The 27,972-nt window shown below is 57.6% G+C and overlaps 2 protein-coding genes across 14 annotated transcripts; one reads left to right on the top strand and one right to left on the bottom strand.

The window, feature by feature from the left end:
* The first annotated feature begins 1,910 nt into the window (after positions 1-1,910).
* On the top strand, positions 1,911-11,239 carry DOLPP1 (dolichyldiphosphatase 1). 10 transcript variants are annotated; one of them, XM_042245546.2, is made up of 9 exons: positions 1,911-2,007; positions 5,860-5,960; positions 6,173-6,257; positions 6,348-6,447; positions 6,673-6,771; positions 7,247-7,375; positions 7,875-7,964; positions 9,231-9,313; positions 9,765-9,876. In XM_042245546.2, exons 1-8 carry the CDS (start codon positions 1,932-1,934, stop codon positions 9,277-9,279), a joined length of 729 nt encoding a protein of 242 aa, XP_042101480.1. In that variant the 5' UTR covers positions 1,911-1,931; the 3' UTR covers positions 9,280-9,313; positions 9,765-9,876. The 10 variants fall into 10 exon arrangements, with proteins under 10 accessions (XP_042101480.1, XP_042101477.1, XP_027822123.1 ...); XM_042245543.2 differs by having other exon boundaries at positions 6,092-6,257; XM_027966322.2 differs by lacking the exon at positions 9,231-9,313 and having other exon boundaries at positions 9,765-11,239.
* Positions 11,240-13,057: 1,818 nt separating this feature from the next.
* CRAT (carnitine O-acetyltransferase) lies at positions 13,058-27,586 on the bottom strand. 4 transcript variants are annotated; one of them, XM_027966320.3, is made up of 16 exons: positions 27,388-27,586; positions 25,580-25,720; positions 25,395-25,473; positions 24,666-24,929; positions 22,105-22,223; positions 20,975-21,028; positions 20,253-20,418; positions 19,744-19,918; positions 19,158-19,336; positions 18,514-18,614; positions 18,054-18,173; positions 17,782-17,904; positions 17,558-17,693; positions 16,952-17,014; positions 16,059-16,196; positions 13,058-15,560 (listed from the first exon to the last, which is right to left on the bottom strand). In XM_027966320.3, the coding sequence occupies exons 4-16, from the start codon at positions 24,891-24,893 to the stop codon at positions 15,345-15,347; spliced, it is 1,818 nt and encodes a 605-aa protein (XP_027822121.1). In that variant the 5' UTR covers positions 24,894-24,929; positions 25,395-25,473; positions 25,580-25,720; positions 27,388-27,586; the 3' UTR covers positions 13,058-15,344. The 4 variants fall into 4 exon arrangements, with proteins under 4 accessions (XP_027822121.1, XP_027822120.1, XP_027822122.1 ...); XM_027966319.3 differs by lacking the exon at positions 25,395-25,473; XM_027966321.3 differs by lacking the exon at positions 25,580-25,720.
* Positions 27,587-27,972: the final 386 nt, after the last annotated feature.

Raw genomic sequence — 27,972 nt, 5'->3', positions numbered from 1 at the left:
TTTGCCAACAAAGGTCCATCTAGTCAAGGCTATGGTTTTCCAGTAGTCATGTATGGATGTGAGAGTCGGACTGTGAAGAAAGCTGAGCGCCAAAGAATTGATGCTTTTGAACTGTGGTGTTGGAGAAGACTCTTGAGAGTCCCTTGGACTGCAAGGAGATCCAACCAGTTCATTCTGAAGGAAATCAACCCTGGGATTTCTTTGGAAGGAATGGTGCTAAAGCTGAAACTCCAGTACTTTAGCCACCTCATGAGAAGAGTTGACTCATTGGAAAAGACTCTGATGCTGGGAGGGATTGGGGGCAGGAGGAGAAGGGTATGACCAAGGATGAGATGGCTGGATGGTATCACCGACTTGATGGACGTGAGTTTGAGTGAACTTTGGGAGACGGTGATGGACAGGGAGGCCTGGCGTGCTGTGATTCATGGGGTCGCAAAGAGTGGGACACAACTGAGCAACTGATCTGAATACCAAAATGAGAAATTAATACCAAAGATACCTTAAGCCCCGTGCATTTGGAAATTAAATGTCCACTTTTAAATGATGGGTGTATTAAGAAGCCATAACAAGGAAAATTAGAAAATATTTGTAGAATAAAAGTTTTGAAAAGAGAATTGATCAGAATTTGTCACATGCAGCTGAAGTTGCTCAAGCAGGCTCCGTTTTCTACAAGCTGATCTTGGCAGCTGTATGAATTCAGAGAATCATTGTTTACGGGAAGAGACAGACAAGGAGCCAGTTACAGTCCAGCGGTGGTCAGTGCTGGGGTAGGAGAGGGGAGGCAACAGTGGGAGCCCAGTGAAAGCCCCTTTCCTGGCCATGGAAACCTCTAAGTGAGATCAGACACCTGAGCCAGACTTGGCCAGGCGGAGGAGGGCAGAGGAAGTGATACATTCCAAACAGACAGGACAGCATGTGCAAAGGATAGTGGACAAGAGCAGCCGGGCACCTTACCTGGACTGTAAGCACTGCAATCTAGCCGGAGAGATAGTGAGGGTAGGAGAGGAAGAGGTGGGCGGTAAGCCCTGGTTAATTCATGCAATGCCATGTAGGACACTGAGGAGAATATTTTGGGAAAACTGAGATACAGGTGTTTGCTTCCAAGATGCCTCATTAAGCAGCATAAATGTGACTGAATCAGTGTTAACCGAATGCAATGAGGGACGGAGTCTCTTAATTTTAATTACGCATCGATTCAGCATTAGTTAAGCTTCTGTCCCATAAGGCATCTTGGGGGGCTGATTTGTGCATCCCGCCCAGGGATTTCCCTCCCCCACCCCGCCTCCCACCTTTAATAGAAAGGTCGTCCGTCTTGTGTGATCTGTCCTGTTGTCGGTCATTAAAAAGGGCTAAGGAAAATAAATTTCCCTTGAGTCTCTGGCCTCAGTTTACTCTCATAACTAAGAGTAGATGAATTCAGACCCCAACGTGCCGAGGTTGCCTCCCCTTTTCTAGCACGCGCTCTGACGGGAGCCCAGGCACATGCAGACCCCGGGCGGGATCAGAGTACTGGGGCAGTTTTCACTCCGCGCAGATCCCCGCAAAACCAAAGCTCCCACCAAAAGTTCAACACGCCCCCCAAGCTAGGGGCTGATTGGCCCGCCCTGCCCACACGGCGAGCCGGTCTCACCTTCTGATTGGCTGTGCTGCCCCCTGTGGTTCGCCGAAACCCTGCCCTTCTCTGATTGGTCAGGCACTTACCTGCGCTCTCCCCAGATTGGGTGCTGGCTGGGACGGCTAACAGGCTCCTAGGGGCCCTGCGTACTGATTCGCCGTTCGGGCCAGCCCCACGGCCTGAACGCTGAATGGCTGAGCCGCTACCTGTATCGGTCTCCGATTGGCTGAGCGGAGCCTCTCCGGCGTGATAGGTCAGGACCACCGCCCCCCTGGCTCCCCATTGGCTACTGAGCGAAGCCCGGTCTCCGGGTAAGATGGCAGCGGACGGACAGTGCTCGCTCCCCGCTTCATGGCGGCCGGTGACCCTCACCCACGTCGAATATCCTGCAGGTAAAAGGCAACCCCGGCTCCGAGGACGACTTTCTGAGGCCGGCCTGTCAGTGCCTGGTGCTCTGGCAGGCGCAAGCCCGCGGAGGGGGCGCCGGGGCACCCGGGTGGGAACTGTCAAATAGTGTGCCATGGAGGGGTTCGGCCGGCGCGCGCGCCGCGCAGGCGCAGTGCTGTGGCGATGAGCTGGGCAAAATTGTGAGCGCCTCTCGCGCACTCTGCGGCTGCGCGTCCGGGGAGCTCCCCTGGGTCCCGGGACGCCGGTGGGCTGTCATAGGGTGGTGGTCTGGGTGAGGTAGGAAAGGATAACTGGCCTGGACCAGGGCCTTTCTTCTCTGCCATTCTCGGAGCCGGAGAGGCTGGACTTTCTCCCCGGCGCGTAGGGAGTGCCTGCTTTCTGCAAACAGTGCTATTGGGCAGCCGTAAGAAAGAGCTCTCCATTGCTGGGAGTGTGCAAATCGAGGCCAGGCAGCTCTTCGTTGTTGGAGTTCTTCTGATGCCACGCCCTGGGCAGGGCACTGCTCCACAACTCATGGGACCTTGAGGGGTGGGGGCAGACAACCTCGGAGCTTCCCATCGGACCCAGCTCTAGAAGCTCAGGGCTTTCTACCTGGCAGGTCTTGGAGTGATCTGTTCCGGAGGCGGTTTAGTAGAGTGCTGCAGAGCTTGGGCCTTGGGGTCAGAGTTCAAGCCGTGGTCTTGTGCAAGTGACTTCACCCCTCTGTGCCTTTTCAAAGTGGAACTGATCACAGTGCCTCCCTTCTGGTGGTGGTGCGAGAATCAGAAACAGGAGGTATGAGAAATGTTGAGTGCAATGTCTGGCGTAGGGTAAACATTCAAGAAATAACTGCAATGAACGTGATCCCGCCTTCCCAGGACCCTCTCAAGCCCACACCTCCATCTCTGTGTAGGATGGTTGGGTGTCGGGTGAGGCTGGTGGGGGGTGTCCTCTCAGTGAGTCCTGGTGGCCCCAGGAAGGGCCTGCTCCCAGAGACGTGGAACCTAGCCCTGCTGAGGGCCCCAGGGCTGGATGGCAGAGAACTTTGACCCTAGGTGTTCTAGGTTCTAGTGGGGGGTGGGGCGGCTCTACTCTTGCTCTAGCTTGCCATCTGCCTGCCTGCCCACCGTTCACCCATCATTCATTCAGCTGGTGTCCACTGAGCACCTCCTGAATGCCAGGCCCTGGGCTCGCTCTGTGTTTTGGATAGTGAACAGATGGATATGTCCCTGAACTCCTGGACTGTGTGTGTGGGAGGGAACCCACTATACAGGAGGGAAACTGCAGCCTGGAAAAGGGAAGAGTCTTGCCTCAAGGTCTCAGCATCTTCCTGATTTCCCCTCCCTGGGCAGGGAGTGGATGTTCTGGGTGCTCACGGTGAGAGGAAGAAACCTGGCAGGTGTGAGCAGCATGACTCAGGCTGTGATGAAGGACCCTTTTCAGGGACCAGAGGAGAGACCTGGCTCAGCCTGAGGGCCTCTTCTCTGGGGGTCTTCTAGTCCCCTGCTAATTCTTTTGTGAGCCCCCTGCACTTCTCCTTCACACCCCTCATTACACTGACGCTTGTTTCCTTCCTCCATTCATTTAACATCAGTTTGTTTTTGTTTAGTCACTAAGTCGTGTCTGACTCTTGGTGACCCCATGGACTGTAGCCCGCCAGACTCCTCTGTCCTTGGAATTCTCCAGACAAGAATACTGGAGTGGGTTGTCATTTCCTCCTCCAGGGGATCTTCCTAACCCAGAGATCGAACCCGTGTCTCCTGCATTGGCAGGCAGAATCTTTACCGTTGAACCACCAGGGAAGAGCCCGGTTAAGTGTAGAGTGCTGTGCTGGGTTTGGGGGTTGAGTGGGGTGTAGAGATCCCACTCCTGCACTCATGGTGCCTGCTCTCTAGAGAGAGAGAGACAGATACTGGGCAGATGTCTCCACTAATGAGTGGTGTCATAAACGATGCCCTGGTTACAGATTCTGAGAGCTCCGCAATGGCAGGAAAGTGTCTTTTATTTATTTTTTTTGCGACTGTGGTGGGTGCTTAATTTATGTTGTGTTAACTCAGCCTCCCAGGCGCGGGAAACCATGTGCCAGAGTCTGGAGGTAGAGCAGAGCCCGGTGTATTCAGGGAACTAGAATGTAGTCCCTGGAGCTGGAGCAGAGGGTGGGAGGGAAGCAGGGGCAGGATTGCAGGGCGTGATGAGCTCGGCTGAGGTGGGGCTCACCCCAAGGGCAGAGAGAGCCGCTCGGGGCTTCGGTCGGAGAGCCAGTGAGAGCGTCTGCAGCAGGTCCCAGAGGTAGCGCTTGCTGTGGAACAGGCCATGGAGGTGGCCAAAGGCTTGCGGGTGCCAGCCACTTCCTGTCTGTACGGCCCAGGGTCCTGGGCACCAGGGGGATAGCTGAGAGACCCAGAGTCTCAGGGCTGGAAGGGGCCGGGCCACTGTGTGGATGAGGGCCGGAAGAGGGAAGAGCCTCACCCCGGTGTCACTCAGCGGGCCTGGGGCAGCACTATCTGACCAGTTCTCGAAGGCCAGTTCAAAGCCTGCCCTACCCTGGGTAAGTGTGGGCAAGGCCAGGTGTGTGCCCATCTCTTCAGCCTGGAAGCGGGGCTCAGCCCTGTGCAGGTACCTCCCTGCTGCCTCCTTGAGGCCAGGCTGGTGGTGGGGCCATTTCTCGATGCTGGGTTCTCCAAACCTGAAAGTGCCCTGGGTGCCAGCGACCAAGCCGGGCATCACACAGGCCTGGTCATGTCACAGCTCCCATGGGCGGAGGAGGTGGGTACTGACATCCCTGGTTCACAGGTGAAAGAGCTGCAGGTCAGGGAGGTCAGGTCCTTGCCGGAGCCTGTGTAGCCACGGTTCTGGCCTGGGCACTGACCCACACACTCTGACCTCAGAGTGGCCACGTGGCTGCCCTGCCCCCAGGGGCGAGGGCAGCCTTTGGACTTGGCGTCAGCCCTGCCCTTGAGCAAGGGGGCAGCTGGCTCTTGTCAGCTGGCTTCAGGATCCTCACACTGCCTCCCCTCCCCGGCCTTTCTGGGGGTAGAAGACAGCAGCCAATAGGTGGCCATTTTTTTTGCCAGTAGAGAGGCAGTGGGTAGCCGTTATTGCAACAGGCGGCCATAGGGCAAAGCAGAACCGGCCTTGCTCCCTGTCCGAGTCTGCAGTGTAGACCCAAGCCTGTGTGCTGTCCAGAGAGTGCCAGGTTCCCCTGGAGGCCCAGGGCTGGGCTGGGGCCATCTCAGCACAGTGCTGTGTTCCAGAGGCATCCTTGTGCCTGCTGGGCTGTCTCCTGGTCCCGAGTCCAGCCTTTGGGGCCTTACAAAGCTAGGTTCATATTCCTGCTTTGGCGAGATAACGGGTAAGTTCAGTTCAGTTCTGTTGTCTTTGACTCTTTGTGACCCCGTGGACTGTAGCTCGCCAGGCCTCCCTGTCCATCACCAACTCCTGGAGTTTACTCAAGCTAATATGTCCATTGAGTCAGTAATGCCATCCAACCATCTCCTCCTCTGAGTTTTAGCCAGATCCCGCCTCCTTCCTGCCTGTGTGACTTTGGACCAGTCATGCAACTCCTTTGGGACTCAGTGGCTTCATCTGTGGAATGGGCCCAGTGACACACCCACTTCACACTCACGATCTGTGAATTTGAGGGCTCACCCTGGCCCTCTGAATTTGAGTAAACACCCTGGCACACTGTCTGTGCTTGAGGTGGTGTGGTCAGCCAGTACCCAGAGGCGACGCCGGTCACCTGGCCCTGCCCTCTGGGGCCCTGCTGGGACCGCCTCTCTGGCCCAGGCCCGACTTGACTTGCTGGGGGCCAGGCCGTCTTCGATCCTGTCCTCACCTTGTCCTCCCTGTCTTTCCAGGTGACCTCTCTGGCCACGTCCTTGCCTACCTGAGCCTCAGCCCCGTATTTGTCATTGTTGGTTTTGTGACCCTCATTATATTCAAGCGGGAGCTGCACACGGTGAGTGAGTCCCGCTCCCCCGCGCCCCACCCCAGGGAGGAGGGGCCTCCTCATCCCATCCCAGGTGCTTTGCTTTCCCTTCCACGCTGCCACCTCTCTCGAAGTGTGTGGAGCCTTCTGGCTGGTTCCAGGTTGTCCCCGGGGGCTGGGAGGCTCAGTCTGAGGCTAGCAGGTTACCCAGAGGCCCCACCGACCGCACGTCTTCCCGGCAGATCTCGTTCCTGGGGGGCCTGGCGCTCAACGAGGGGGTCAACTGGCTGATCAAACACGTCATCCAGGAGCCACGGCCCTGTGGAGGTAGGGCCTGGGCCTCGGGAGTCCCCCAGATGAGGGTGTCCTGAGGAGGCCTGCATCCCCTCACCATGCCCTGTTCTCTCTCCTCCCCAGGCCCCCACACGGCAGTGGGCACCAAGTACGGGATGCCCTCCAGCCACTCCCAGTTTATGTGGTTCTTCTCCATCTATTCCTTCCTTTTTCTGTATTTAAGGTGAGCCTCTGCCCCGGCCGGGCTCTGCCAGGGACCCAAAGTGCCGCGAGCACTTGGGATGCCCGCTGCCTGGGGCTTGGCCTCTCCTGGGGGCGGGAGAAGCTCCAGTGAAGGCAGGAGGCGCCCAGGGAGCCTGCGGATGGGGGCCAGGGGCTGTGTGTGCGGGGGCAGGGGCCGGGGCCCCAGGCTGTGGGCTGAGGCTGCCTGACAGGGTTGTTTTCCCAGAATGCACCAAACGAACAACGCCAGGTTCCTGGACTTGCTGTGGAGGCACGTGCTCTCACTGGGTCTCCTCACCGTGGCCTTTCTAGTCTCCTACAGCAGGTACAGTGGGAGGGGGAGGCCCCCATCCCCGCCCTGCCCCCACCCACTGAGGTCTGGCTGGATTCTGGGACCTCATGGTGGACCCGAGCCCTGGAGCCTATGGGCAGGGCCGGGAAGGGGCCCCCCAGCCTCACAGGTTAAAAGGCCAGGGCTCCAGCTGCCCCTTGCCACCCAATCCTTGCTCTCTACTCTCAGTGGGGCCCGTGGTCCCGGTGTCAGCCATCTGTTGCCTTGTCCTGAAACAGACAAACTCCCAAGCTCGAGGGCTGGGCGTGCCCCAGCTATGCCGTCCCTTCACCTCTGCAGCGTCGGGGGGTAGCCCCTTGCCTGCCTCCAGAAGCAGCTCCGAGTGCGTGTGGCCCCAGGACTCTGCCCTCTCTGGGCCCTGGGGGAGCTGGGAGGCGGGTGTGGGGGCACAGGCCATGCAGGCCTGTCTGCGGCCAGCTCTGTGAACTTGCCTCTGCCCGTGGCCCAGGGTCTACCTGCTGTACCACACCTGGGGCCAAGTGCTGTACGGGGGCATCGCTGGGGGCCTGATGGCCGTCGCCTGGTTCGTCTTCACCCAGGAGGTCCTCACCCCGCTGTTCCCTAGGATAGCAGCCTGGTAACTGCCTCCCGCCTGTGTCGCTGTCCCCTCTCCCTGCACCGTCCCAGACACTATGTCCTGGGCCCCCTCCTGCCAAGGGGCCCAAGTGGGGGGACCCAGGCGTGCTGATCCCAGCCTCAGTCTCCTGGGGAGGGCCCCAGTGCCCAGGCCTCTGGTGGGCGTAGGGAGCAGGGCCTGTTCGCCTGGCTTCTGTCTCCCCCAGGGGTTTTCTCAGTCCAGAAGCTGAGGTGCCAGCCTCTGTCCTTGCGTGGCCTCTCGGGAACGTGGAAAGCAGCGTGTGTCCTTCTGGGTTGTACGTTCCTTGGGGCCGTGCCCCTGCCCGAGTGTCACACCTGTGGCCCAACTGGGTCTCTCAGTGGCCCTGGGGGCACGGGCCGGGCAAAGATTCTGATCGGCAGGGGGAGGGTGTGTTGCTGGCCCAGTGGTGGGGGGGGGATATCCGGCTTGGTCACAGACCTTGATGTGTTCTTGGCTTTCTGGGTGTCTGTCTCTCCAGGCCTGTCTCTGAGTTCTTCCTAATTCGAGACACGAGCCTTATTCCCAACGTCCTCTGGTTTGAATACACAGTAACCCGGGCAGAAGCCAGGTAAGTCAAGGGGACTGCAGTCACCAGGTCCTGGCTCAGTGGGGCACAGCCCTCAGGCAGCACTGCTCCCATTTCTGGAAGGCACCCCAAGAACCAGGCCTTTGTCTAAGGACTTTTCTTATACTGCCTCACTGAATCCTCCACTGGACCCCATTTTACAGATGAGAAAACTGAGGCTCAGAGAGGCGTCACTTGACTGAGGATATGCAGACCGCAGGTGTGGGAGCCAGACTGGGAACTTAGGCTGTTGGGCCCAGAGCCATGCTTTTAACATCTGTGGCCCAGAACCAGAGAGCTGGGCAGCCAGGACTCTCGGGGGGGGGCCTGTGTGTCAACAGCCCCTTGGGGCTGTTCTGTCCAGACCCTTTTCTTTGGAAGGGTAAACTGAGGCACGGTGAGTTAGGAGCACCTGAGGTTGCACAGCTAGTTGGGATGGAGCTGACTTGGCTGCTTTCTGACTCAGCTCTCCTCTCCATGTGCTTCAAATTCTGGGTGGGATGCCAGCTGGGGTGGGGAAGGCCTGGCTCCTTTCCAAGTTCAGAGGGGAGCTGAGGCAAGGTTGGGCTCCCATGCAAGCCTGGGAGGTTTCCTGAGGAGCCCTGGGTTCCTGGTGAGAGGAGCTACAGGGCAGGCCCCCCCCCAGTTGGAACATGTGTCCAGGACATCATGGTCCATATTATCCTAATGAACTTAGAGGTAAAGCCCTGTCTCCACGAGGAAAGGGGATTTGAGGGGGTTAGAACAGGCAATCCCATTACTGGCAGGAGGCCGCAGCTGGCCCAGGCTCTCCACCTGGCTCCTGGAGCCGCCCCGCCCCTTCCTGCGTTCACCGAAACTTCCACGTGCCCCTGCTCTGTGCCAGACTGTGTGCTGGGGGCAGGCACAGAGCAGGAGGGCAGTGGCCGGCAAGGGATGGTCACAAGGAATCAGGCGCCTACCTGTGTGACCAGTGCCTTGGTCTTGAGAGCCCACGGCAGGAACGTGATGCGGGGCTGGGGTGCTTGGCTGTGCTGGCTGGGCGTGGTGGGAGAAAGCGGGATCATTGGAGTTGGGACTTGGCAGGGAGAATGCTGTCAGCATAGGAAAAACAGCTTTATAGCTTCTGAGTCAGCAGATAGAGGCAGATGTGGCCAGAGCCCAGGAGAAGAAGGGGGTTGGCCAGTAGATGAGGCTGGGACTGCAACATACAGGACCCGTGGGTGCAGGTGTGTTTCTGCATTTCAGGTGGGACTCTTGACGAGCCCCATCCTCTTATCTGAACCTCAGCCAGGCCCTCCTGGGAACAGGACTGCCCCTGCTTCCCTCAGCTTCCTGAGCCCATTGTAGGCACAGCCACACCCCCAAATCAGGTACTGAGATCCACTGGGTCAGCAGTTCCCCTCTCTTTGCTTCTATCCATCCCAGAAGGAGAACTCGACTATCTTCTCATCTGTTTCGGTTGATAATAACAGAATCCCACTTGTAAGTGGGAGCTCCCCAGACTTTCTGGAATCCAGCCAGGTCCCTCGTGCCTCTGTTCTCTCATCCTGTTCCCAGCCCTGCCCCTGGCTCTGCACTTGGACTCTAGAGCTGAGTACCTGGGATGCAGGCCCAGCAGAGACACTGACCCTCTCTTTGCCCCAAGTCCCAGGTCCCCAAGCACGAGCTCTGATTGGCCCAGCTCAAGCTGACCCTGGGGCCCCCTGGGAGCGGGCATTCACTCATTTTGATGGGATTGAGGGTAGGAAGGGAACAGCTGAGGGGGCGGCTCACTGAACGCCAGGAGCCACCTCATTTGACCCCCCCACCCCCATTTTGTAGGAACAGACAGCGCAAGCTGGGGACGAAGCTGCAGTGATGGGTGAGCATGGCTGGCTCCAGCCTCCAGATCTGGCCTGCATGATGCCTTGCAGGATGGATGGGATGACAGACAGAGGGACGAAGCAGAGACCTCTACAGATCCAAGTCACCGAGTGGAGCCTTTTTTTTGCTTATTTTAATTTTGATGAACAAAGTGGACCAAAGGGCTGAGCCAGCCCCTCAGCCAGGACCCTGGAGGGCCTGCTGCTGGGGGGCGGTGGGGGCTCATGGCCAGAGACCCTCGCAGTGCTGCTGCCAGTCCCCGGTTGGGCAGAGAGTGCCCTTGGCATGGGCACTGGGGTGTGGGGTAGAGAAAGACGGCTCGCACCTCTGGTCACAGGGCCAGGAGATCCAGGTGGCGTGAAAAATGCACACTATTTATTTTTGGGTTTTGTCAAAGGCAGATGGGATTTTGGAGAGGAGGCTAGAAGAGCCTGCTGTGCGGGGGCCTCCCTGCGTACTGAGGGGCCCAGGGTCAGCTCCCCAGGCCCTTTGCCATGGGCCCGAGAGGTGGCCTGCCTGGGGGCCCTGGGGGAGGGAGCATCCCCACGCCTTTCCTGCCACCAATGCTATTCCAGAACCTCGGTCAGTGTTTCCTGCGTGGGCCTGGGCCCAGAGAGAGCGCGCGTCTGGCGCTGCTGTCCTTGTGTCCTGCCCGCATCAACCCTGCACCACAAGGGCTTTCTCTGGTCCCCTGTCCCCAAGACAGTGGTCCCTCTCTGACAAAAAGAGCCTGCACATGTGGGTGAGCAAACCCAAGCTGTTTACAGCTCTCTCCTGTCCTGCCGTCCGGTAGCGGTTCGTCTTCATCTCCACCCAAACTGCAGAGGGAGTGGGAACTGGCGAGGGGAGTGAGGCAGTGGTGTCTACAGTCTTGTCCCCCACAGCCTGCCCTCTGTGTGCTCTGAGCATTCCTCATCCTTCCCACCCTCTCCGAGAGGCTGGGAACCTGCTTGGGTCGCCCTGGCCTGTGTCTGGGGTGTGACTCACAGATCCCCAGGGCCCAGCTCAGAGGTCAGCTCCTCCCAATCTTGATGTCTCTTTGAAATGGAGTTTTGGAGAGGAGATGCTTCCAAACTCGGAAGCTTCTAGAGCTGAACCAGGCTGCTCAGGATCTGTGTTCCGATCCCCATCCTCCCCACCACCCTCCACCACCGCCACCTTTTCTTTATGGAGGTTATTAACCTGCTGCTGAAGCACAATATTTTGGTGCTTTCTTTTCTCATTTGTTCGAGACAGTGTCCAAAGCCATTCCAGACGCCAGGACCAGGGGCCTAATTTTGGGGAAGGTTGGTCGGTCCCCACGTTTTCCTTTCCTTCCCTTATTTTTATTTTTTACTTTTTTCTCCTGAGACAAGCCAAGTGTGAGGTGGTTTGACTTAAGAAAAATCAATGAAATTGTTTACTATTGTTTTAAAATAAAATCTTGAACTCTGGCAGCTTGAGCACATTGACTGAGCTGATGGGAGGGGGCTGGGACACAGCCATGGGGACATGACCCTGAGGGGCAAAGGTGTGTGGCGAAGACCAAAAAATCCTAAGGATCTCCGAGACATGTAGTCCCCTCCAGCCCCCAAAGCCAGGGTCGGAATGGTGTCTGCGACACTTAACACCAGGCTCTGAGGTCAGCTCCCTGCTGTCGCGTATTTTTTGGCACCCCCGTCTGCCTCCCTGTGTCATCCTGGCTGGCTCTGCTCTCACTAAGCCTGGCTTTTCCTCTCTGTGACTGACAGCCCTTGAAGATGGAGGAAAACCAGCATATCTGTCCTCCCTCAGCTTCTGCCAGGATAAATAGTTCCACTCCTTGTTGAATTCACTACTTCTTGAGTGTGCAGACAGGTATCGAGCTTTGAAAGAAAGAACTGCAAACTGACCTGGGTTTTGGAGTCCTTGGAGTGAAATGAGCACAAGTCATTTCAAGGGTCCAGAGTGGGGGTTCTAACTTTTCCTTAATTCATTAAAGCTGATTCAGAAGAGCTTCACCCTTAGGCTGAAGGTGAATCAGAAGTAATCCATCCCAGCCTCCCATGAGCTCGAAGGCTGGGTTTGGGTGCCCCACCGTGGTCCACAGAACCTTGACATTTAGTTCAGGTGACCTCATCCCATGTAGGTGGCAGAAGCAAACAGATCCCTGGAGGGAGGAACCTTCATGCTAGACTTCAGTTATATATAGTTTTAAGAAATTACCATGAACAAAATACCAAGTTGACCAGTTAGAAAAGGAGTCACCACCATCCTTGAGAACCAGCAGGAAACAAGTATTAAGAAGAAACCCACACACGCGTCAGGTGCTAGTGATCAGACGCACGTTGTAAGTTGTTTCACTTTTTTAAAGAAATAAAGGACAAACTTGAAAATACCTGCAGAGGATAGGAAACTACAAATGTGAACCCTGGCAGATTTTTAAATGAATCCTGAAAAATACAACAGCAAAAAAAACAAAAAAAAACCCAACAACTCGATAGGTAGGTCAATAACAGTCTACTAGACACAGTTGAAGGGAAAAACTGGAGAAGTCAGAGGAAATCTAGAATGCAGCAGGAGAAACAGCAGCAGGGCTGTCTGATGAGCCATGGCTTTTCCCCCAAGTCCCAGGTAAACACTGCTTTTACCCCAGTTGGCACTTGTCCACACTGTCCTGCTTGGGCTCTCAGAACTGCCCAGCACCCCACTGCATACTTCGCCTAACTCCATCTTTTCCCATTCAGTTGGTCACCAAGCCTCGCTCATTCCACTTCATAAGCATTTAAAGAAAAAATCTGGATTAAGTCTGTTTATGGGTTTTTGTTTCTTCTTAAATATTTGGCTGCATTGGATATTAGCTGACACATTGGGGATCTTCGCTGTGACATGTGGAATCCAGCTCTTCAACCAAGTATAGAACCTGGGCCCCCTGCATTGGGAGCAGGGAGACTTAGCCCCTGGACCACCTGGGAACTCCTTGTGAGCATCTTTGAAATAGCCACTTTCTCCACCTCCCAGGTCAGTGTGGGTCCTGGCCCATGAGCCCCTGTTGCTTCAGTCGTGTCTGACTCTGTGTGACCCCACAGACGGCAGCCCACCAGGCTCCCCCGTCCCTGGGATTCTCCAGGCAAGAGAACTGGAGACAGCAAAGCCTCCTGGCAGGCTCCCTCATCTCCACTCCAGGCCTGCCCTTGATTCCAGCCACTGCACTTCCCCAATGGAGAGAGCCCAAATCAAGTTCATGCCAACCCAGAGAGACAAACTTCCAGAGGATCTAGGCAAAAGCCAAGTATTCTTTATGATTTTATTAATTATATATATATTACATTCTCAAATTTCAAATGATGTATTACACAAAATATATAAACTTATGACAGTTCTTTTTCATTCATTTTGCAAAAAAAAAAAGAGTTCATCATCTGCATCACTGGCATTAGGGCAGAGTGTGGCTGTTTCTGGGCAGCCTCAGTCTGCTGACCTAATTCTCCCAGGTCCACTAGACAAGCGATTTGGGATACGGCAGGACTTTCTGCATTTCAAGCATGGTGCTGTACTTGGAAATTTTACTCCAAACACAGTGGCACAGCATTCAGATGGTTGGATTTCAAAAGTTGATCATGTAGGAGTATGTGATCTCCCCAACACTTACCTCCCCTCGTGTGTCCAGAGACCTGTGTCATAGGTCACACCCCAGGGATAATGACTACATCTTCATGGTACTTTGACTCTCCCCTCCCCCGGAAGTTCCACCAGAGTACTGATTAGGGCTGTTTTAGGTAAATGTGTCTTCCTCAAGCAGTACTTTGCTGCTCTACAGAACTGAGTGAGCCTCCACCTTATGAGACCTGTAACAACCCAAATGCAAAGGGATGAACTCACAAAAATCCTGCCTTGTAGTCAGCCCCAGGCAGTTCTTAAAATCTGAGTTTCTGGAGTCATGGGCACGTGCCCCTGCTGTGTCCTTGGCCTGCATCACTGCCTCCCCTCCCTGACTGCCCTCAGCTGGGTCGGGGCAGCGCCCGCCTAGTGAGGCTCACACAGCAAGCACTCAGCTCCTGCTGTGGGCCCTGCTTCCTGAGATCCAGCCTGGGGACACCGGCGGCCAGCCGCTCCCCAGCTGCAGAGCAAGGCCTCTGTGCTGTCGTGATGGGATTCTCTTCAGGTCCTGCTCAAGGTCCCTGAAGGGGACCCACCCTGCGGGCCAGGCTGGGAGGGGCCCGCCCTGGCAACACCCACTCCTCACGGGGCTGGGGCTCCGCTCCTTGCTCCCTGGGGCTTTGGGCATGTGGCATGTGCTCCCTGAGTCTGCTCCATCCTCTGAAACATGGAGACAACCTCCCTCAGTGAACGTCGCAGCTTAGCCAGGCCACGAAGCACCTCACCCCCAGGCTGGGTAGTCCCTCCCACCCTCAGCATCTTCCTTTTGGGCCAGGGTCTTCCCTAGGGCCAGAGTCCCTCCACTCTCCATAAGCTGCCCAGTTGACTGTGGCAGGACATGGGGACTGTGCTGGGTGACTGGGGCTGGGGACACATACAAGGTTCTGACTGGGTGGCCCCAGGCAGTGGTGAGGGCTGGGGTCAGACAGCCGCTCAGCCACCACTCCTGCTGGGCTCAGTGCTGGGCAGCAGATATAGCCTTGGGCCCAGACCACAGACCCCAGGCCCTGGCCCAAAGGCCCCTGGAGAGCTGTCCCTACCTGAAGCCCAAGTCACAGGTAGGAGGGCTGTGTCTGAAGAATGCGGGCCTGGGTCTGCTGCTCCATGCTCAGAGCCCTGAGGTCTGGGCCAGCCCTGGGCTTCCTGACCCACACGAGAGCTCGGCTCCTCTGGGGGCGTGCCCCTGGGCCCACTAGCTGCTTGGACACCAGCTTCCAGATGCAGGGAAAGTCAGGGGAGGGCAGGGCCAGGCGCCTGCCCTGCCCTGCCTGCCTCCTTGGCTGAAACAACTCTTTACCAACACATTTCCCTTTTATTAACTGCCATGTAAGTTGTTATACAACCAGGACACGGTTCAGGAGTCAAGCTGTGTGAAAGCAAGCGCAGTGAGGCCCACTGAGCCACATCCTCAGAAGAGCAGGCGAATGGCGCTGCGATGCAGAATGGGCTTCCCCGCCACCAGCACACCTCGCCCCTGACCCCTCAGCTGTGGGGAGGCCGGGAGACTGCAGCTCCAGGTAGTTTCATCTCAAGGTCCTTGGGAGTTGAGGGACTGGGCTACAGACCTCAGCCTGGCCGTGCAGGCAACAGAAGCTGGGCAGAGCTGAGCTAGTGAGGAAGGGCCTGTCCAGTCCCCACCCTCATGGGGGCTGAGCTCAGCTAGTTCCTTTCCCAGGAGGAGGCCACTGTGAGTGAGACACTGGGTGCCCAGGCCGACCTCCTGTTCAGTTTCTGGACTCAGCCTGGGTGCTGGCGAAGACCCATGAAAGGCACTCAGCTTGGGTCCGCAGGCCCTGCTGAGGGTGGCTGTCCCTGACTGAGATCTGTGGGGCCCAGGGGAAGAGGGAGCAAAGTAGTGGAGCCCAGTGGGTGGCGCAGCCCAAGGCGGGGTGGCTGGCACCGGCAGGCCGAGCAGCGGGCTCAGAGCTTGGCCCGGGGGTGGCTCTGGAGCAGAGCCCGCATGTCCAGGAGTGCCTTCTCCAGATAGTGCGCCAGGTGGACTGCATTGGTCTCGGCACAGCTGTTGTAGGCTGACACGGAGAAGTTGATGTGTGTCTCCATGGGGTTATAGCAGACGCCATAGCCGTCTGGCACCACGGGCCCAAAGAACATGACACAGTCTGTCTTGGCAGGGACCTAAGGATGGTACAGGACCAAGGCTCTCATCCCAGCCCCACAGTGCCACCAGCCTGCCTTCCACGTGGGCTCCCACCATGATCTGCCTGAGACGCCCTCTCCCCGTCTTCAGCAGATAGCTGACTCTCCTCGAGTCCTGAGGGGTGCAGTTCTGGTGACACCTCTCTACAGATTTCCCTGACATTCCTGGGGGGCTGTCACTGTCCTGCCTAGACTGTGAGCCCCTGGGGGCAGTATCCCAGTACCCTGCACAGGCTGGCCTAGATCAGATGTTCTTTAGCATCTGATCAGTGAGTGAATGAAGCCAAGGAAGAGGAGGGGTCCCGACTCCTTTTCAGCCTGCCAGAGGTGAAGCCAAGCCCCTGATCCCAGAATTCAGCTGCTTCAGGAGTGGCCTGTGTGAGTCACATCACCTCCAAGTGACTGTGTTTCAGACCTCGGTGCAGCCTCGCTGGCTTCTGTCCATCCCACCCCCCGGCAGTTAAGGCAGTGGCTCACCTGGCTGGTGGAGAGGTTGAAGTGCATGGCGATGGCGTAGGAGGTGTCCATGAAGATGTCAGGCATACTCACTAGGTCTTCGATGGCCTGAAGCTTCAGGCCCAGCAGGTGCCGGTCAAAGGCCTCCCCACGGATGGCCTGAGGGAGGGGAGCTGTCAGGAGCAGGGGCTGTAGCCCCACAAGTTGCTGCCCTCCCTAGGAGCCTCTGGTGGCGATGGCTCTTCCACTCACTGGCCCTCAGACCAGTGAGACCAGAGCAGCCGGGCAGGAAAGCTCTCACTTCACAGACGGGGAAACTGAGGCCTAGGGACTCCCCTGCCTCTAGGGAGACTGGAAAGTACAGCCTAAGAGCACAGGCCTCCAGCTGGGTGGCCCGGCCCCATCCTGGCTGTGGGACCTCGGCTGGTCACTGACATCTAGGGGCCTCAGTGTCTTCATCTGTGAGATAGGACAATCACTGCACTCCCTCTGTGGGGCGGCACTGATCAAAGTAGCTGCCTGAGCATCACATGGGCAAAGCCTGGCGTGTGCAGGCACTCAGGGTTAGGCTGGGAACAGGACCTCCACCCCTGGACTGCAGCCCAAGCTGTCAGAAGGCAGGCACCCTGTGTACCGCTAGACTGTGCACACCCTCAGCATCCTGGGCTCTGGGGCAGCGGGAAGGGTGCCTGACACAACATGATGCAGAGGCCAACCTGGGCCCAGGGCAGTTGCTGGGCCTTGTCTTCGTTTCTCCCACTGTAGAATGCGGATGTTCAGCGTTGCTCCAAGTGCCCCAGTGCTTAGGGCAGGGGTGCCTGATGCTAAGGGGAGCAGCTATTTGCTGCAGGGATGGACAGGCCAGGAGGTCACGCCCAGGGCCAAGGGAGCAGGGATGGGGGGTGCTGGCTCACCCGGTCGGTGTAGGCTCGGTGGGCCTGCACGGCCTTCCGCAGCAGCTCCACCTTCTTGTGCTCCTAGGTGAGGGGGAGAGGGCGCTGACGCTTACTGTCCCTGCTCCCCCCTCAGGGGCCCACTCCCCACTCCAGGTTCTGTTCTCCCTGAGAGCACAGACTGGCCAGTCCCCAGCCAAGGCCTGACATAGGGCAAGTGCTCACTGCTGGTGGCTGGCCCTTGAACAACTCGGTTTAAACTGTGCAGGCCTACTTATATGAGGATTTTTGTCAAAAAACACAACAGCATGACAGCCCACGGAGGGGAGGGCTGGACCTGCAGACACACAACCACAGACACAGAGAGCGACTATAAAGGGACACGTGGAGTTTCAACTGTGTAGTGCCCCGAACCCCGGAGCTGCTCAAGGATCCACTGGAGTTCCCTTTTCTTTTTGGCTGCCAGAAAGCTCTGCACCAATAAGTCCATAGCTCCATCTTCCATGAGATGCCCAGTGTCCACCACAGGTCTGGAATATAGTAGACGCTCAACGTGCACTGACAGGAGGAGGAGGAAGGGAGAAAGGCTCGAACCCAGCTCTCCCACCCTTGCCCCCGATCTCTCACCGTTACACTGGGATCATCCATGGCCTTGACGAAGGTCAGTGAGTCCATGGAAGCCGAGCGGATGGTGTCGGTCCGGCCCAGGTGGAACATGCGCAGAGAGGCGCTTTCGTAGGTGGCGCAGGCCTGCCCGTAGATCCTGGGTGGGAAAGGCGCTGAGCTCACCCCTGGAAGGTCCCTCCACCTGCCCCCAGGCTTCATCCTCCTTCCCAGGGTGTGGGGTGTACCTGTAGTAGGCCAGCTGCAGTGCCATCTGGATGAAGGCATCCGGGCTCAGCTTTTCCGATTTGGGGAAGTCCTTTCCAAAGTGGTGGAACACCATTACCGTGATGTCCAGGTCCTGGATCATGCTGGGGGTGGGGTGGGGGTGGAAAGTGAGGAGCAGTACCCAGCAGCCTCTGCCAACCCCACAGAGGGGCCGAGGGCAGTCTCCGAACCAGCAGGCACCATGGCGGACCTGGCTCTTGTTTTGGCTAGAGGAGCCCCTCCCAGCACTCACATGCTGAGGTTCTGCTTGGCCTTCTCAATGTCGCTCTTTATCTCGGGCGTGATGTTGAACCGCAGCTTCTTCGGCATGGGCAGGGGAACCATGGGAGACCGCACGAGTTCTGGCCTCTTCCTGCACAGGATGTGAGGTCTCAGGCTCCTACCAGGAGCCTCCAGAACCTGGGTCCATCCCCGGGATTACAATGGGGAGGAGGGAACCAGTCCAAGGAGACTCTTGGAGGAGGAGAAGGGACTTGTCCAAGGTCACCGAGCTGAGAAGTGGCAAAGCCAGAATGCAAACCCAGCTCTGATGGACTCTGGAACCCACGCCCCCTTCTGGCTTCCTCTGAAGAAGCACAGATTCCCAGCACAAGGGAGAAGGCCATTCCTCCTCTGAGAGCTCCTCTGTCACCTCTGTGTCACTGTCATCAGGAGTTGGAGAACTGGCTGGAGGGTGGGAGACCCACACTCACGTGAACTCAATGACGTGGTCCAAGAGGGAGACGATGGGGGGTCCCTCGGCCGCCGCATGCTCGTAGATGAGCCCACAGGCACCGTCTTCGGCCACGATGAACTGCAGGGGAGATGGGGTCACTGACAGCTCTAGGCCCCAGCAGCCATTCTCCTGCAGGGTCCCCTGCTGGGGGGGGCGGGCTCTGAACCATCTCAAGCACTTCGGCTGACTTATTACTCTTATTCATAACAGCTAACACTCACCGGGGACTTTGGGACGCCTGTCCCAGGTCACGCTAAGCACATCCTGTGCTCAGAGACCTTTCTGGGTCCTCGCACCTACCGTTCCCAGAAGTCCTACCACTACCCCATTTCACAGGTAAGAGGGAAAGTCATGACCAAGACCGTGCCACTCAGCCTGGCCCCACATTCCAGGCTCTCCCTGATCACAGACGGATGTGTTGGAGGTGACAGGGGTTACTGGGCCAGGCTTGGGAAAGACAGCTAATTATAGCCTCGTCTACCTGCTGGTTTCCCCCTGCTTTACAAGCTGGGAAGCCAGGGACGCCGGAGTCCAGGGGAGGGACAGGAAGTCCTGAGGTGGCAGTGGGCTGAGCCTGGGTGCGGGTTGGGGGTGGGAGTCCTGGCCCTGCCAGCTCCTTACCTGCAGTGTCTTGTCGAACCAGCGGTTGCCACTGTTGAGCTTGCTGCCGCCCCCGTGCAGCATCTGGCCCGCCACCTGGCTGCGGTACGTGTCTTCCGAGACCCGAGGCATGGGTGCGTCCAGGCACACGGTGAAGATGCTCCTCTGGATGGAGTGCACTGACTCCCGGTTCACCTTGTCTGTGGGGATGTGTGTGTGTGGGGGGGCCGGTGAGGGTTAGGCCTGGGGAGGTCTCTAGAGTTTCCTTTAACAGGGCCCTGTAGCCCCAGACCACCCCATGAGGCACTGCTGCCCTCCTTCAGAAAACAGAAGCCCAGGTCACAGAGAGAGCCAGTAAGGCAGCTGGGGATCCAACATGGGAGTGGATTCTGGGGAAGATGCTCTTGCCCAACACGGGATTCAGAAGGGATGTGAAGGTGGGTTCCTCAGTCAGAGGACGCGTTCTCACTGCAACTTGCTACTGAACAGAAAGAAGAAACTAACAGAACCCAACGGAGATTTTCCCTTATGTGCAATGGGGCCAACAGCGCCCGCTCTGAGTCGAAGGGATTCAGCATGACGGGTTGCTGGGGTCTGATGTGGGTACCTTTGATGAGGGTGCTGTAGGCCTTGGCCCAGGAGTTACGGTGGTTGGAGGTGAGGATGCCCACGGGCTCCTTGTTGGTTTGCAGTGACGAGTTCCAGACCTTCTCCAGCTGTGTGAAGATCTGATCCGAGGTCAGGGGTGTCCCATCGCTGTGGTACACATCCAACTCAAAAAACTGTCCGGGCACAGGCAGGTGGAGAGAAGGGGTTTTGTGGGGGCCTCAGACAGGCAGCGGTCACCTCCCAGCCCAGCTGAGGGGACGGCGTCAGGCCGAGGGCAAGGAAGGGGAGGAGATCCCTGCACTGTTCTCCCCGGGCTGACCAGGCCCTAACTCTTGCAGGCCTCCCCAGGGTCGGGGCCTGTCTGGATACCCAGTGGAGAGAAGAGGTCCACGGCCTGCCTGTTCCAAGGGCACATGGGCAAGTGTGTTGGGGAAGCTGACTCTGAGCCCTGCCCTGCTTCTTCCTGCAACCATGTGGGGGTTGAACAGCTGCAGGGGGATCACCCACTTGGTAGTTATGCACCACGGTGATGTGCATAGGCGGCTTCTTGGTCCTGCTGAACTTGGTGACCAAATCCTGCTTGGGGCCCGGCACACGGCAGGACGATAGGATCTGATAGTACTGGTTCATGCACAGTGGCTTGCCCCCCAGGTACTCCACGGGCAGGGTCTCGCTGCAGGGGCAGAGGGACAGGGAGGTAGGTGGGATCCGTAGGAAGCTCCTGGGTCTGGCTGCAGGCTGGGTTGGGCAGTGGGGCTCACACAAGCAGTGCTGGGCCCCTTGGTGCCCACCCCCGCATTTAGCGTGGGAAGAGGGGAAGGGGGGTGGTTGTTGGAGGCCAACTGGGTCAGGAGGCCTGCGAGCCACCCTACTTGTGAGTCACCCTGGAAATTCCCTTCTCTTCTCTGGGCTTCACTTTGCCACAGGGAAGATGAAGCAGTGAGTCATCCCCTGGGGTCCCTTCTTCAGCTGGGATGTCAATTCCAGGGATCTCTTGGGAGAGGGTCCCCTGGAGGAGGTCACGGTAGCTGGAGCTGAGGACTCAGGTGTCCCGATCCCCGTGCTCTGCCTCCCCAATCCGCAAAGAGGCTAGGTCAGCAGGAAGTGAAAGCCACTGAGCTCTGGGCCTGCTCAGCAGTCAGGCAGGGGGTGGGGCTAGGCTGCTGGAGTGGCTGTAGTAATTAGGCGGTCCAGGTGGGAGGTGACAGGGTGGGGATAGGGCCACTCACTTGTCAATCATGGCCTTGAAATCCAACACGCCCTCGATTAATTTGGCAGCGAACCTGGAGGGACAAAGTAAAAATCCCAAGGCTGTGTGGACAGCCAGAAGAAGGTTGTTTCACTCCTCTCACTGCCTAGAGAGCCTGAAGAAGTTCAAGTGTAGAACCTGCATTTCTGTCTCACTCTGCATAATCTCTAGGGAAAGGGATTAGGGTGATGTGTTGGCCAAGCAATTGGCAGGACTTTGGTGCTACTGAGCAGCATGACTATGGCTGGCTCCATCCTCAGAGGGTCCAAGACCCTGATTCACAGCCTGGAGCCTGGAAGGCCTTCACCCTGTTCTGAAGCATCAGTTAGGGAGGGACCTAGGACTGTGGGGGGAAGGCGAAGGGTGACTGGGGGGACAGTGGCTTGAGATGTCCCCCCTCTTAGATCTCTTCCTGTTTCTGGGCCTGTGTGTCCCCCAGGGCATCTCAGTCAACCTGCTCCTTCCTCCCTGAACCGCCTGGGCCACATCAACCATGCCTGACGCATGGGGGTGCTCCTGGCCCCCAACATGGGGACCGCTGGCTAGAGTTTCTGGGCTTGAACCCCTGGTCCTTCCTGGGGTGCCCTGGTCCCTTTAAAAGAAGCAGGTATGGCCCTGAGAGACTGACTAGTCCTTGGGCAGGAGATCTTGTCACTGGTATTTTTATCCCTGGTAAAACTGGAATAGAGGCCAAGGCAAAGTGACATGGCTGTATGTGGAAAACGGGACTGTGTACAAAGGTCACCCTTGTGGCCAGCTGAGGAAAGTGGGAAGGAAGAGGTAAAGTGCCAGAACTGGGGTGAGTGGTAGCCTCAGGTTTAGGGAAAGGGAGGAGTCCTACTCTGCAGTTTGGTGGTTAACAAGAGTCAGGAAGATTCTGCTTCATGTCCAGGTCAGTCAGTCCTGAAAGGTGATCTTGGGCAGGTCCCTTCACTGCTCCTAACCTCAGTTTCCCTATCTATAAAACAGGGATGATGCTGCCTACTTCCTAAGGCTATTTGTGGGGATGAAAGATAATGAACAAGGCTGGGGCCCCTCTATTCTCCTGGGGGAAGTGGACATCAGGGCCCTGGGAAGGTCCAGAGCTCTGCCTCCACCTTGGTGACTCACCGGAGCTGGCCCTGCCGATCCACAAAGTCCTGCTTCGGCAGCATCACACCAGGGCTGGAGTAGATGACCAGGGGCTGGCGGTACTGGAGGTAGGCTGTTTTGAGCCACCAGTCGGACAGCTGGGGAAGGACCAGAGCCCGTGAGGAGGGATGGATGGGGACCTGGTTGCCCCTTCACTACCAGGGCCAACAGAGCTGGCTGGGTGCCCTCTGCCCTCTCTAGTGGGCACAGATTCTCAGACTGAATGCTCAGATCCAGAACCCCCCAGTCCTGTAAACCCAGCAGCAATCCATCCTCGTCCCTCTAATGGAGCCAGTCAGCATTAGCAAGGGGAATCAGGCAACACTCTCAAGGAAAAAAAGACTGGCAGGAAACCTGGGATTGGGGGAAGAACAGAGGGAGAAATAGCGGTCATTTTTTCCTTCTCTTCATTGACATATTTCAGGTCAATGACTTTAGTACTTTTAGAAAATAAAAATGTACGTCTGATAGAAAGGAAGCAAGAGAGAAAGTTATATGAAAACAAAGTCTGATAAGTAAGTTTCTGCCCATCTCAGGTGGGCATATTCTAGGGAAGCAGGAGCCCTCAGAAACCCTGATCCTCTGTGCCCTCAGCTTTGCTGCTGTCAGGCTAGGGAATGGACAGCCACTTGGATCTCAAGGTCAGGGCAATCTGGAACACAGTCCTGGACATCTCAGAGCCTCTGTAAGGACAGATCACTGTACTAGTGACAAGATGTAGGTGACTCTCTACTAGGCTGGCCACTCTCTGCCCAGGGTTGGGTATTTCCATGGATATGCAGCTAAAGGTTCCTGTCTTGGGACCTGCAGGTGACCATCATCCTTGAACCTTATGTGCTGACAGCAATACTGCCCCCACTACACATTCCCCCCAGCACAACCCTCTGTGGCAGGTCCTTCAATCCCTGGAGACTCAACCCCCACTGTGCTTCCTCATCTATCTTAAATGCAGTAGGACATGCCTCTTATCACATGGACTCCCCTTGGGAAACTGCTGGCCATTGGCCCCTGGCAAGGGGTGAACAAGGGCAATATGCCTGGGTTACACAGCAGGCCCGTAGGCAACTGCTGTCTGCTGATCTGGGACCTAGAGACATGGTCCCCGATCAGCCAGGCCCTCCTGTCTAGCTTGGAGCCTCCTTGAGCGCTGCTGTGTGGCTCTTCGATCCATCTCCCTGGGCCACAGTTTTCTCATTCGTAGATGGGGAGGGGCAGACAGAAGCTCCCTCCCCTTGGGGACAGCCAGGTTGGGCTGCCCTTCAGCCAAGTGCCCCCACAGCCCTGGAGATCTCAGAGCCTCTGACCAGAGCTCTGGAATCCAGGGGAGCCCCTGCAGATGGGGGCATTCCCTCAGTGAAAATCTGCTGAGCAGGGGCAGAACCCTCCAGGGCCCGTGAGTGGAGACGGGCTGGTGCTCCCATGCTTTTAGCCAGAAGATTAAGTCTGAAATAACAGTTCTGGCTACAAACAAAGTTGGAAAACTGCCAGATCCCAGATGCAGTAAGATTCCGACCTTATCGCAGGTTCGTCTCTGCTGGTGGCCGGCTCACGTCTCACACCTCCTCTCTGTGCAGCCCCTGCCCTTCCACCTGCTCCCTCACAGCGCCTCTCACTTTACAGGGCCAGACCCATCTCTGGTTCTCCATTCATCCCTGTCTCAACGACCCTCCTTCCCTCCCCGCACAGAGTTGCTTTAGGCCTGGACTGTCCACCCCGCAGCTCCATCAGCAAGTGCCATCGACGCCAAAACATATCCTGGACTGAATGACTTCCGTCCTCTCCCTGCCAGCCTGCCCATGGGCTCCTGTTCCCACCTGCGCTTCCCTCCCACCAGCACGGGAGCCCTAAGTTCATGCTGGGTGTGAGATGAACACAGAAAAGTGCCCGGGGCACCAGTGCAGACACGCCTGCACACGCTGGACACAGCTTTATGAAAGACTGAGACACAGAACCAGGACAGTCAGTCACTGTCAATACGATCACCCCACAGCCCCCTCCCACTGAGCTCCAGTCCAGGGGCTTCCCGGGACCCCCCACCCCTGCACCCCACTCCAGCCCCCGTCCTTGAACCCGCCAGCTGTCTCCACCTGTGCCTGCGCTGCCCCCTCTGTCTCACGCAGACCCAGCACCGCCTCTGCCCTGTCCTCCCTGCCCCTCTGGAGCGAAGAAGCTACTCTCCACCCTCACGCCTGCTCCGTCCTCTCCACTTGAGAGAACTGCACTGCCTGATACGGCCTGATCCCCTCACGCGTGTCCTCTCCCTGCTCTACTTGACTGTCAATGCCACCAGGCTGTTGACAATGTCCTTCTTGCTCACCCAGCACCCTGCTTGGTGCTGGGCACAGAGTAAGTGCTCAGGAAACTTCATGGTGCAAATGGATGCACCAGTGCAGCCTGTGTTGGAAAATTGGGGGTATGCAGCCAGCAACAGGCCACAGGAGGGGCGCTCACAACGACCCAGGCCTTCCGGGAGTGGCCCTGTTCCCCTCACCCTCCACATGCGCCAAAGGGACTGGTGCGCCCCCTGCTTTCTCACTCACCCAGTTCTCCATCTTCCTGGCTCTGCGCTCCAGCCCCTTCTGCAGGCGCTCCCCTACACCACCTGCTGTCTGAAACTCTTCCACCAGCTGCTTGGTTTGGGTCCATTCTTCCTCGCTCACGATGGGCTGCAGCGCCTTGAGATAATGGTCCAGGGTCTGCTGGAGCGGGGGCACAGGGAGCCGGGGGAGCGAGTCCTGGTGTGCCTTAAAGCGACTGGAAACCTTCATCAAGGAGGAGGGCTTGAGGAGGCCCAGGGGCTTCACCTGCAGGCAGCAGAACATCCTGCTCATTCTCTCACCAGCTCTGGGAGACCCTGGCGCTCCCAAGGCTGAAGTCCTGGGCACTTATGTGCCCATTCCTGGTGTCAGAGACAGCCTCTTGGGTGGGGCCTGCCCTGGTTTCCCAGCCCTCAGCTGTAGGTGTCTCGCCTCTTAGGGGCCTGGAGAGGCAAGTAGGGATGGGGGAGGGTGGGGAGGGGCCACTCATCTTGGCAGGGCTCACAGGAACCAAGTCAGGATGGATGGCACCTGCTGGGGGCGGCAGAGATCAGAGGGGCCTCTCACCTGTTGGATGTATAGGGCCCCGCCTTTCTCACCCTGGTGAGCCAGCCAGCTGGTGAGGTGATGGCTCCCTCCCGGAGGTCCCCACCTCCTTTTCTCCCACCCAAACCAGGTTGAGAAATAGGAGGGAAGAAGAGAAAATTAGATAGAGCTAGACGATCACAGTACCTTTAGGATTTTTCCTGTCTGTGGGCTGGGGAGAGGGATGGCATGGGGACAGTGCTGTGCCAAGAGAGAGCTGAGTGGCCTGGCAGGAGGGTGAGAGTTGGCAGAGAGAGAGAGAGAGAGAGACAAGAAGGTCCAAGGCTGCTGGCAGCAGTGGGCAGGCAAGCAGCAGAGGCTCCATTTCATACCTTCTCTTTCTGCTGCCCGTTCTCCATGGCAGGACTGAGGTTCTGAGCCCTGTCTGTCTGCCTCTTGGGCTGGATCTCTAAGCCTAACTGTGCTACCAAGTGGGTGAGCAGAACCTAGCAAGAGGCAGCCACTTTCCCGGGCTGGAAAGAGAAGACAAGAGCCAAGATTCAGGGGGAGGCAGACGGGGTAGTGGCTGCAGCGGCTGTGGTGGCATCTGGGCTTGTGGTTGCTGCGGGAGCAGCTGCTCCATCCTCCCCAGCTTCCAGAAGTGGAGTAATGGGGAGCAGATGAGAGGGATAACGCTGTGCACTGGAGAAGGAAACCTGGAAAATGTTTCCCTTTCTTCCCTGGATGGGTCCAGGGCCAGGGAGTCAGGCCAAGTGGTATTAAAACTCTACCTGCTGGAATGTGCATCGGTCTGTGTGATGAGGGAATACTTAGCTGGAGGACAGAAACTGCTTGACCACCAAGGTTATACTGTAACCGTGAATATGGTCCTGAACACTGGGGATGGAGCCACCGAGGAGGAGACCCCGGGAAGGGGCAGCCAGTGAGCATTTCCCTCCAGGACATCTGGTTCCTTCTGGGCCACCCTTCCCCTAAAGTCTAGTTCTCTTGAGTCTAGTTCATTCAGCTGGGGGTTACCAGTAGAGACCTTTGGGCATTAAAAATAAACCAAAGAATGCTGGCTTTGGGATTGGGCTAGATTTGAGTCCCCTGACCAGGGAAGCTGAGCCAAGTCTCTTTTTGCCTCAGTTTTCCTGGCAGTGATCAGGTCATTAGGATGACCTAGAGGCAATCTGTGGGATGGGAACACCTTGCTGGCTCAGGTGGCGCCAGCAAGGAGGAGGTGGAACTCTGGGGCCCTGAAATATCTGGAAAAGTCTCTGGGAAGGTAGATTAGTACCTCAGCCCTCGGGGCCTCGCAGTGTCTAAATATCCATGGCAAAAACACAGGGAGATACAGAGATACACTAGGAGTAGACAGGAGAGGGATCTAAACAGAGAGCAGTGCCACCTGCTCCAAGCTGCCCTGGGGAAGACTGCGGGTGGTGGTCGGGGTGGAGGGGTGGGGGTTTGTAGATGCTAATGAAGTTGCGGGGAGGGGCTAGTGGAAGTCGGGGGCGTGGGGCTTCCGCCTGCCGTCTTCGGACAACTTGGAGGACTTTCTGAGCAGCCCAGCTTGATGCCTTCACTGGAGTGGCTCTGGCCACACACAGTTCCCCAGGGACCATTTGATCAACCCAGGAAGGGTGACCAACTGGATGGGGTTGGAGAAGTGGCCGGGGAAGAAATGGCTCAGGCTGCCGTGGACAGGTGTGTGAGTCAGAGAATAACCATGGGGAGACATTCCTGGTCTCTCCGCTCCTTGGCTCTGGGTCTGAGGGTGGAGGTGCGGCCCGAAGCCACGGTCCTCACAGGTTAAAAAAAAAAAAACAAACAAAAAGATACACATTCTGTACACAACTAACAACGACAACAACAAAAGGGACAAAACCCCACACGCTAAGACTAAAATTACAATAAAACTGTTAACTTCATCCATTTCAACTTGGGTCGTTGGAATTTAGTGCCACAAAAAGCCTCCTGACCTTGAGCCTCAGTCTCCCCCTCTGCCAAACGGGGTTAGTCCATCTGCTGACCTCACCCCAGCAGCTCCTAGCTGGGTTGGACAGCGGCCGCCGGGCCCCAGCACCTCGACGGCCGGTTTTCCCACTCGGGCGTAGCTACGTTGCTGGCCCCGTCCGCTGCCCGCCCGCCCGGCCCGCTCCAGGGCCCGCCAGGCCGGCTGCCCGGCCACACTCACCACGGTCCTGGCAGCGAATGCCAACATCTCTGCAGCCCGCCCGCGGACTCACAGTCCGCTCCGTCCGACGCCCTGGGCAAAGTCCGCGCCGCCGGTGGGTCCCTGCTAGAGCCTCCGGGCCAAGGTCGCCGAGTCACGGCCGCTAGCCGGTAGAGGCGGCCCCGCGCCCACCCACCGGGCCGGGCGGGAGGGGCGGCCCGGGAGAGGCGGACTCGTGAGGCGGGGCCTCGAGCCGGTTCCGGCCCCGGAGGCTAAGCCGCGAGCGCGGGGCGGGGCCGGGGCGGGACCGGGGCGTAATGAGCGATTGGGGAACCCCACGAGGCGGTGGAGCCCGGGAAGAGGAGCAAGGCGGAGGCCGCCGTCCGGTTCGCCCTCTCCCACCTCCATTAAGGCGTCCACAAACTGTGGGAGGCAGTGGTGTACACCCCCCTCAGTCATTTTGGGGGCGCTGCCCTCAGAGTGGTAGGAAAACACAACCATGTTGACAGAGGCAGGTCTTCTAATAGTCCTCGGGGTCGGGTCAGAGCCCGGCTCGAAGATGACAGGCGGGGACCGCCCCGCAAAAGCATGGCTGCCGAGCTCCCA

The sequence above is a fragment of the Ovis aries genome, chromosome 3 (assembly GCF_016772045.2).
Source record: "Ovis aries strain OAR_USU_Benz2616 breed Rambouillet chromosome 3, ARS-UI_Ramb_v3.0, whole genome shotgun sequence".
Classification (NCBI taxonomy): Eukaryota; Metazoa; Chordata; class Mammalia; order Artiodactyla; family Bovidae; genus Ovis; species Ovis aries.
The sequence above is the reverse complement of the archived record's forward strand: the minus strand, read 5'-3'. Positions and strand labels throughout refer to the sequence as shown.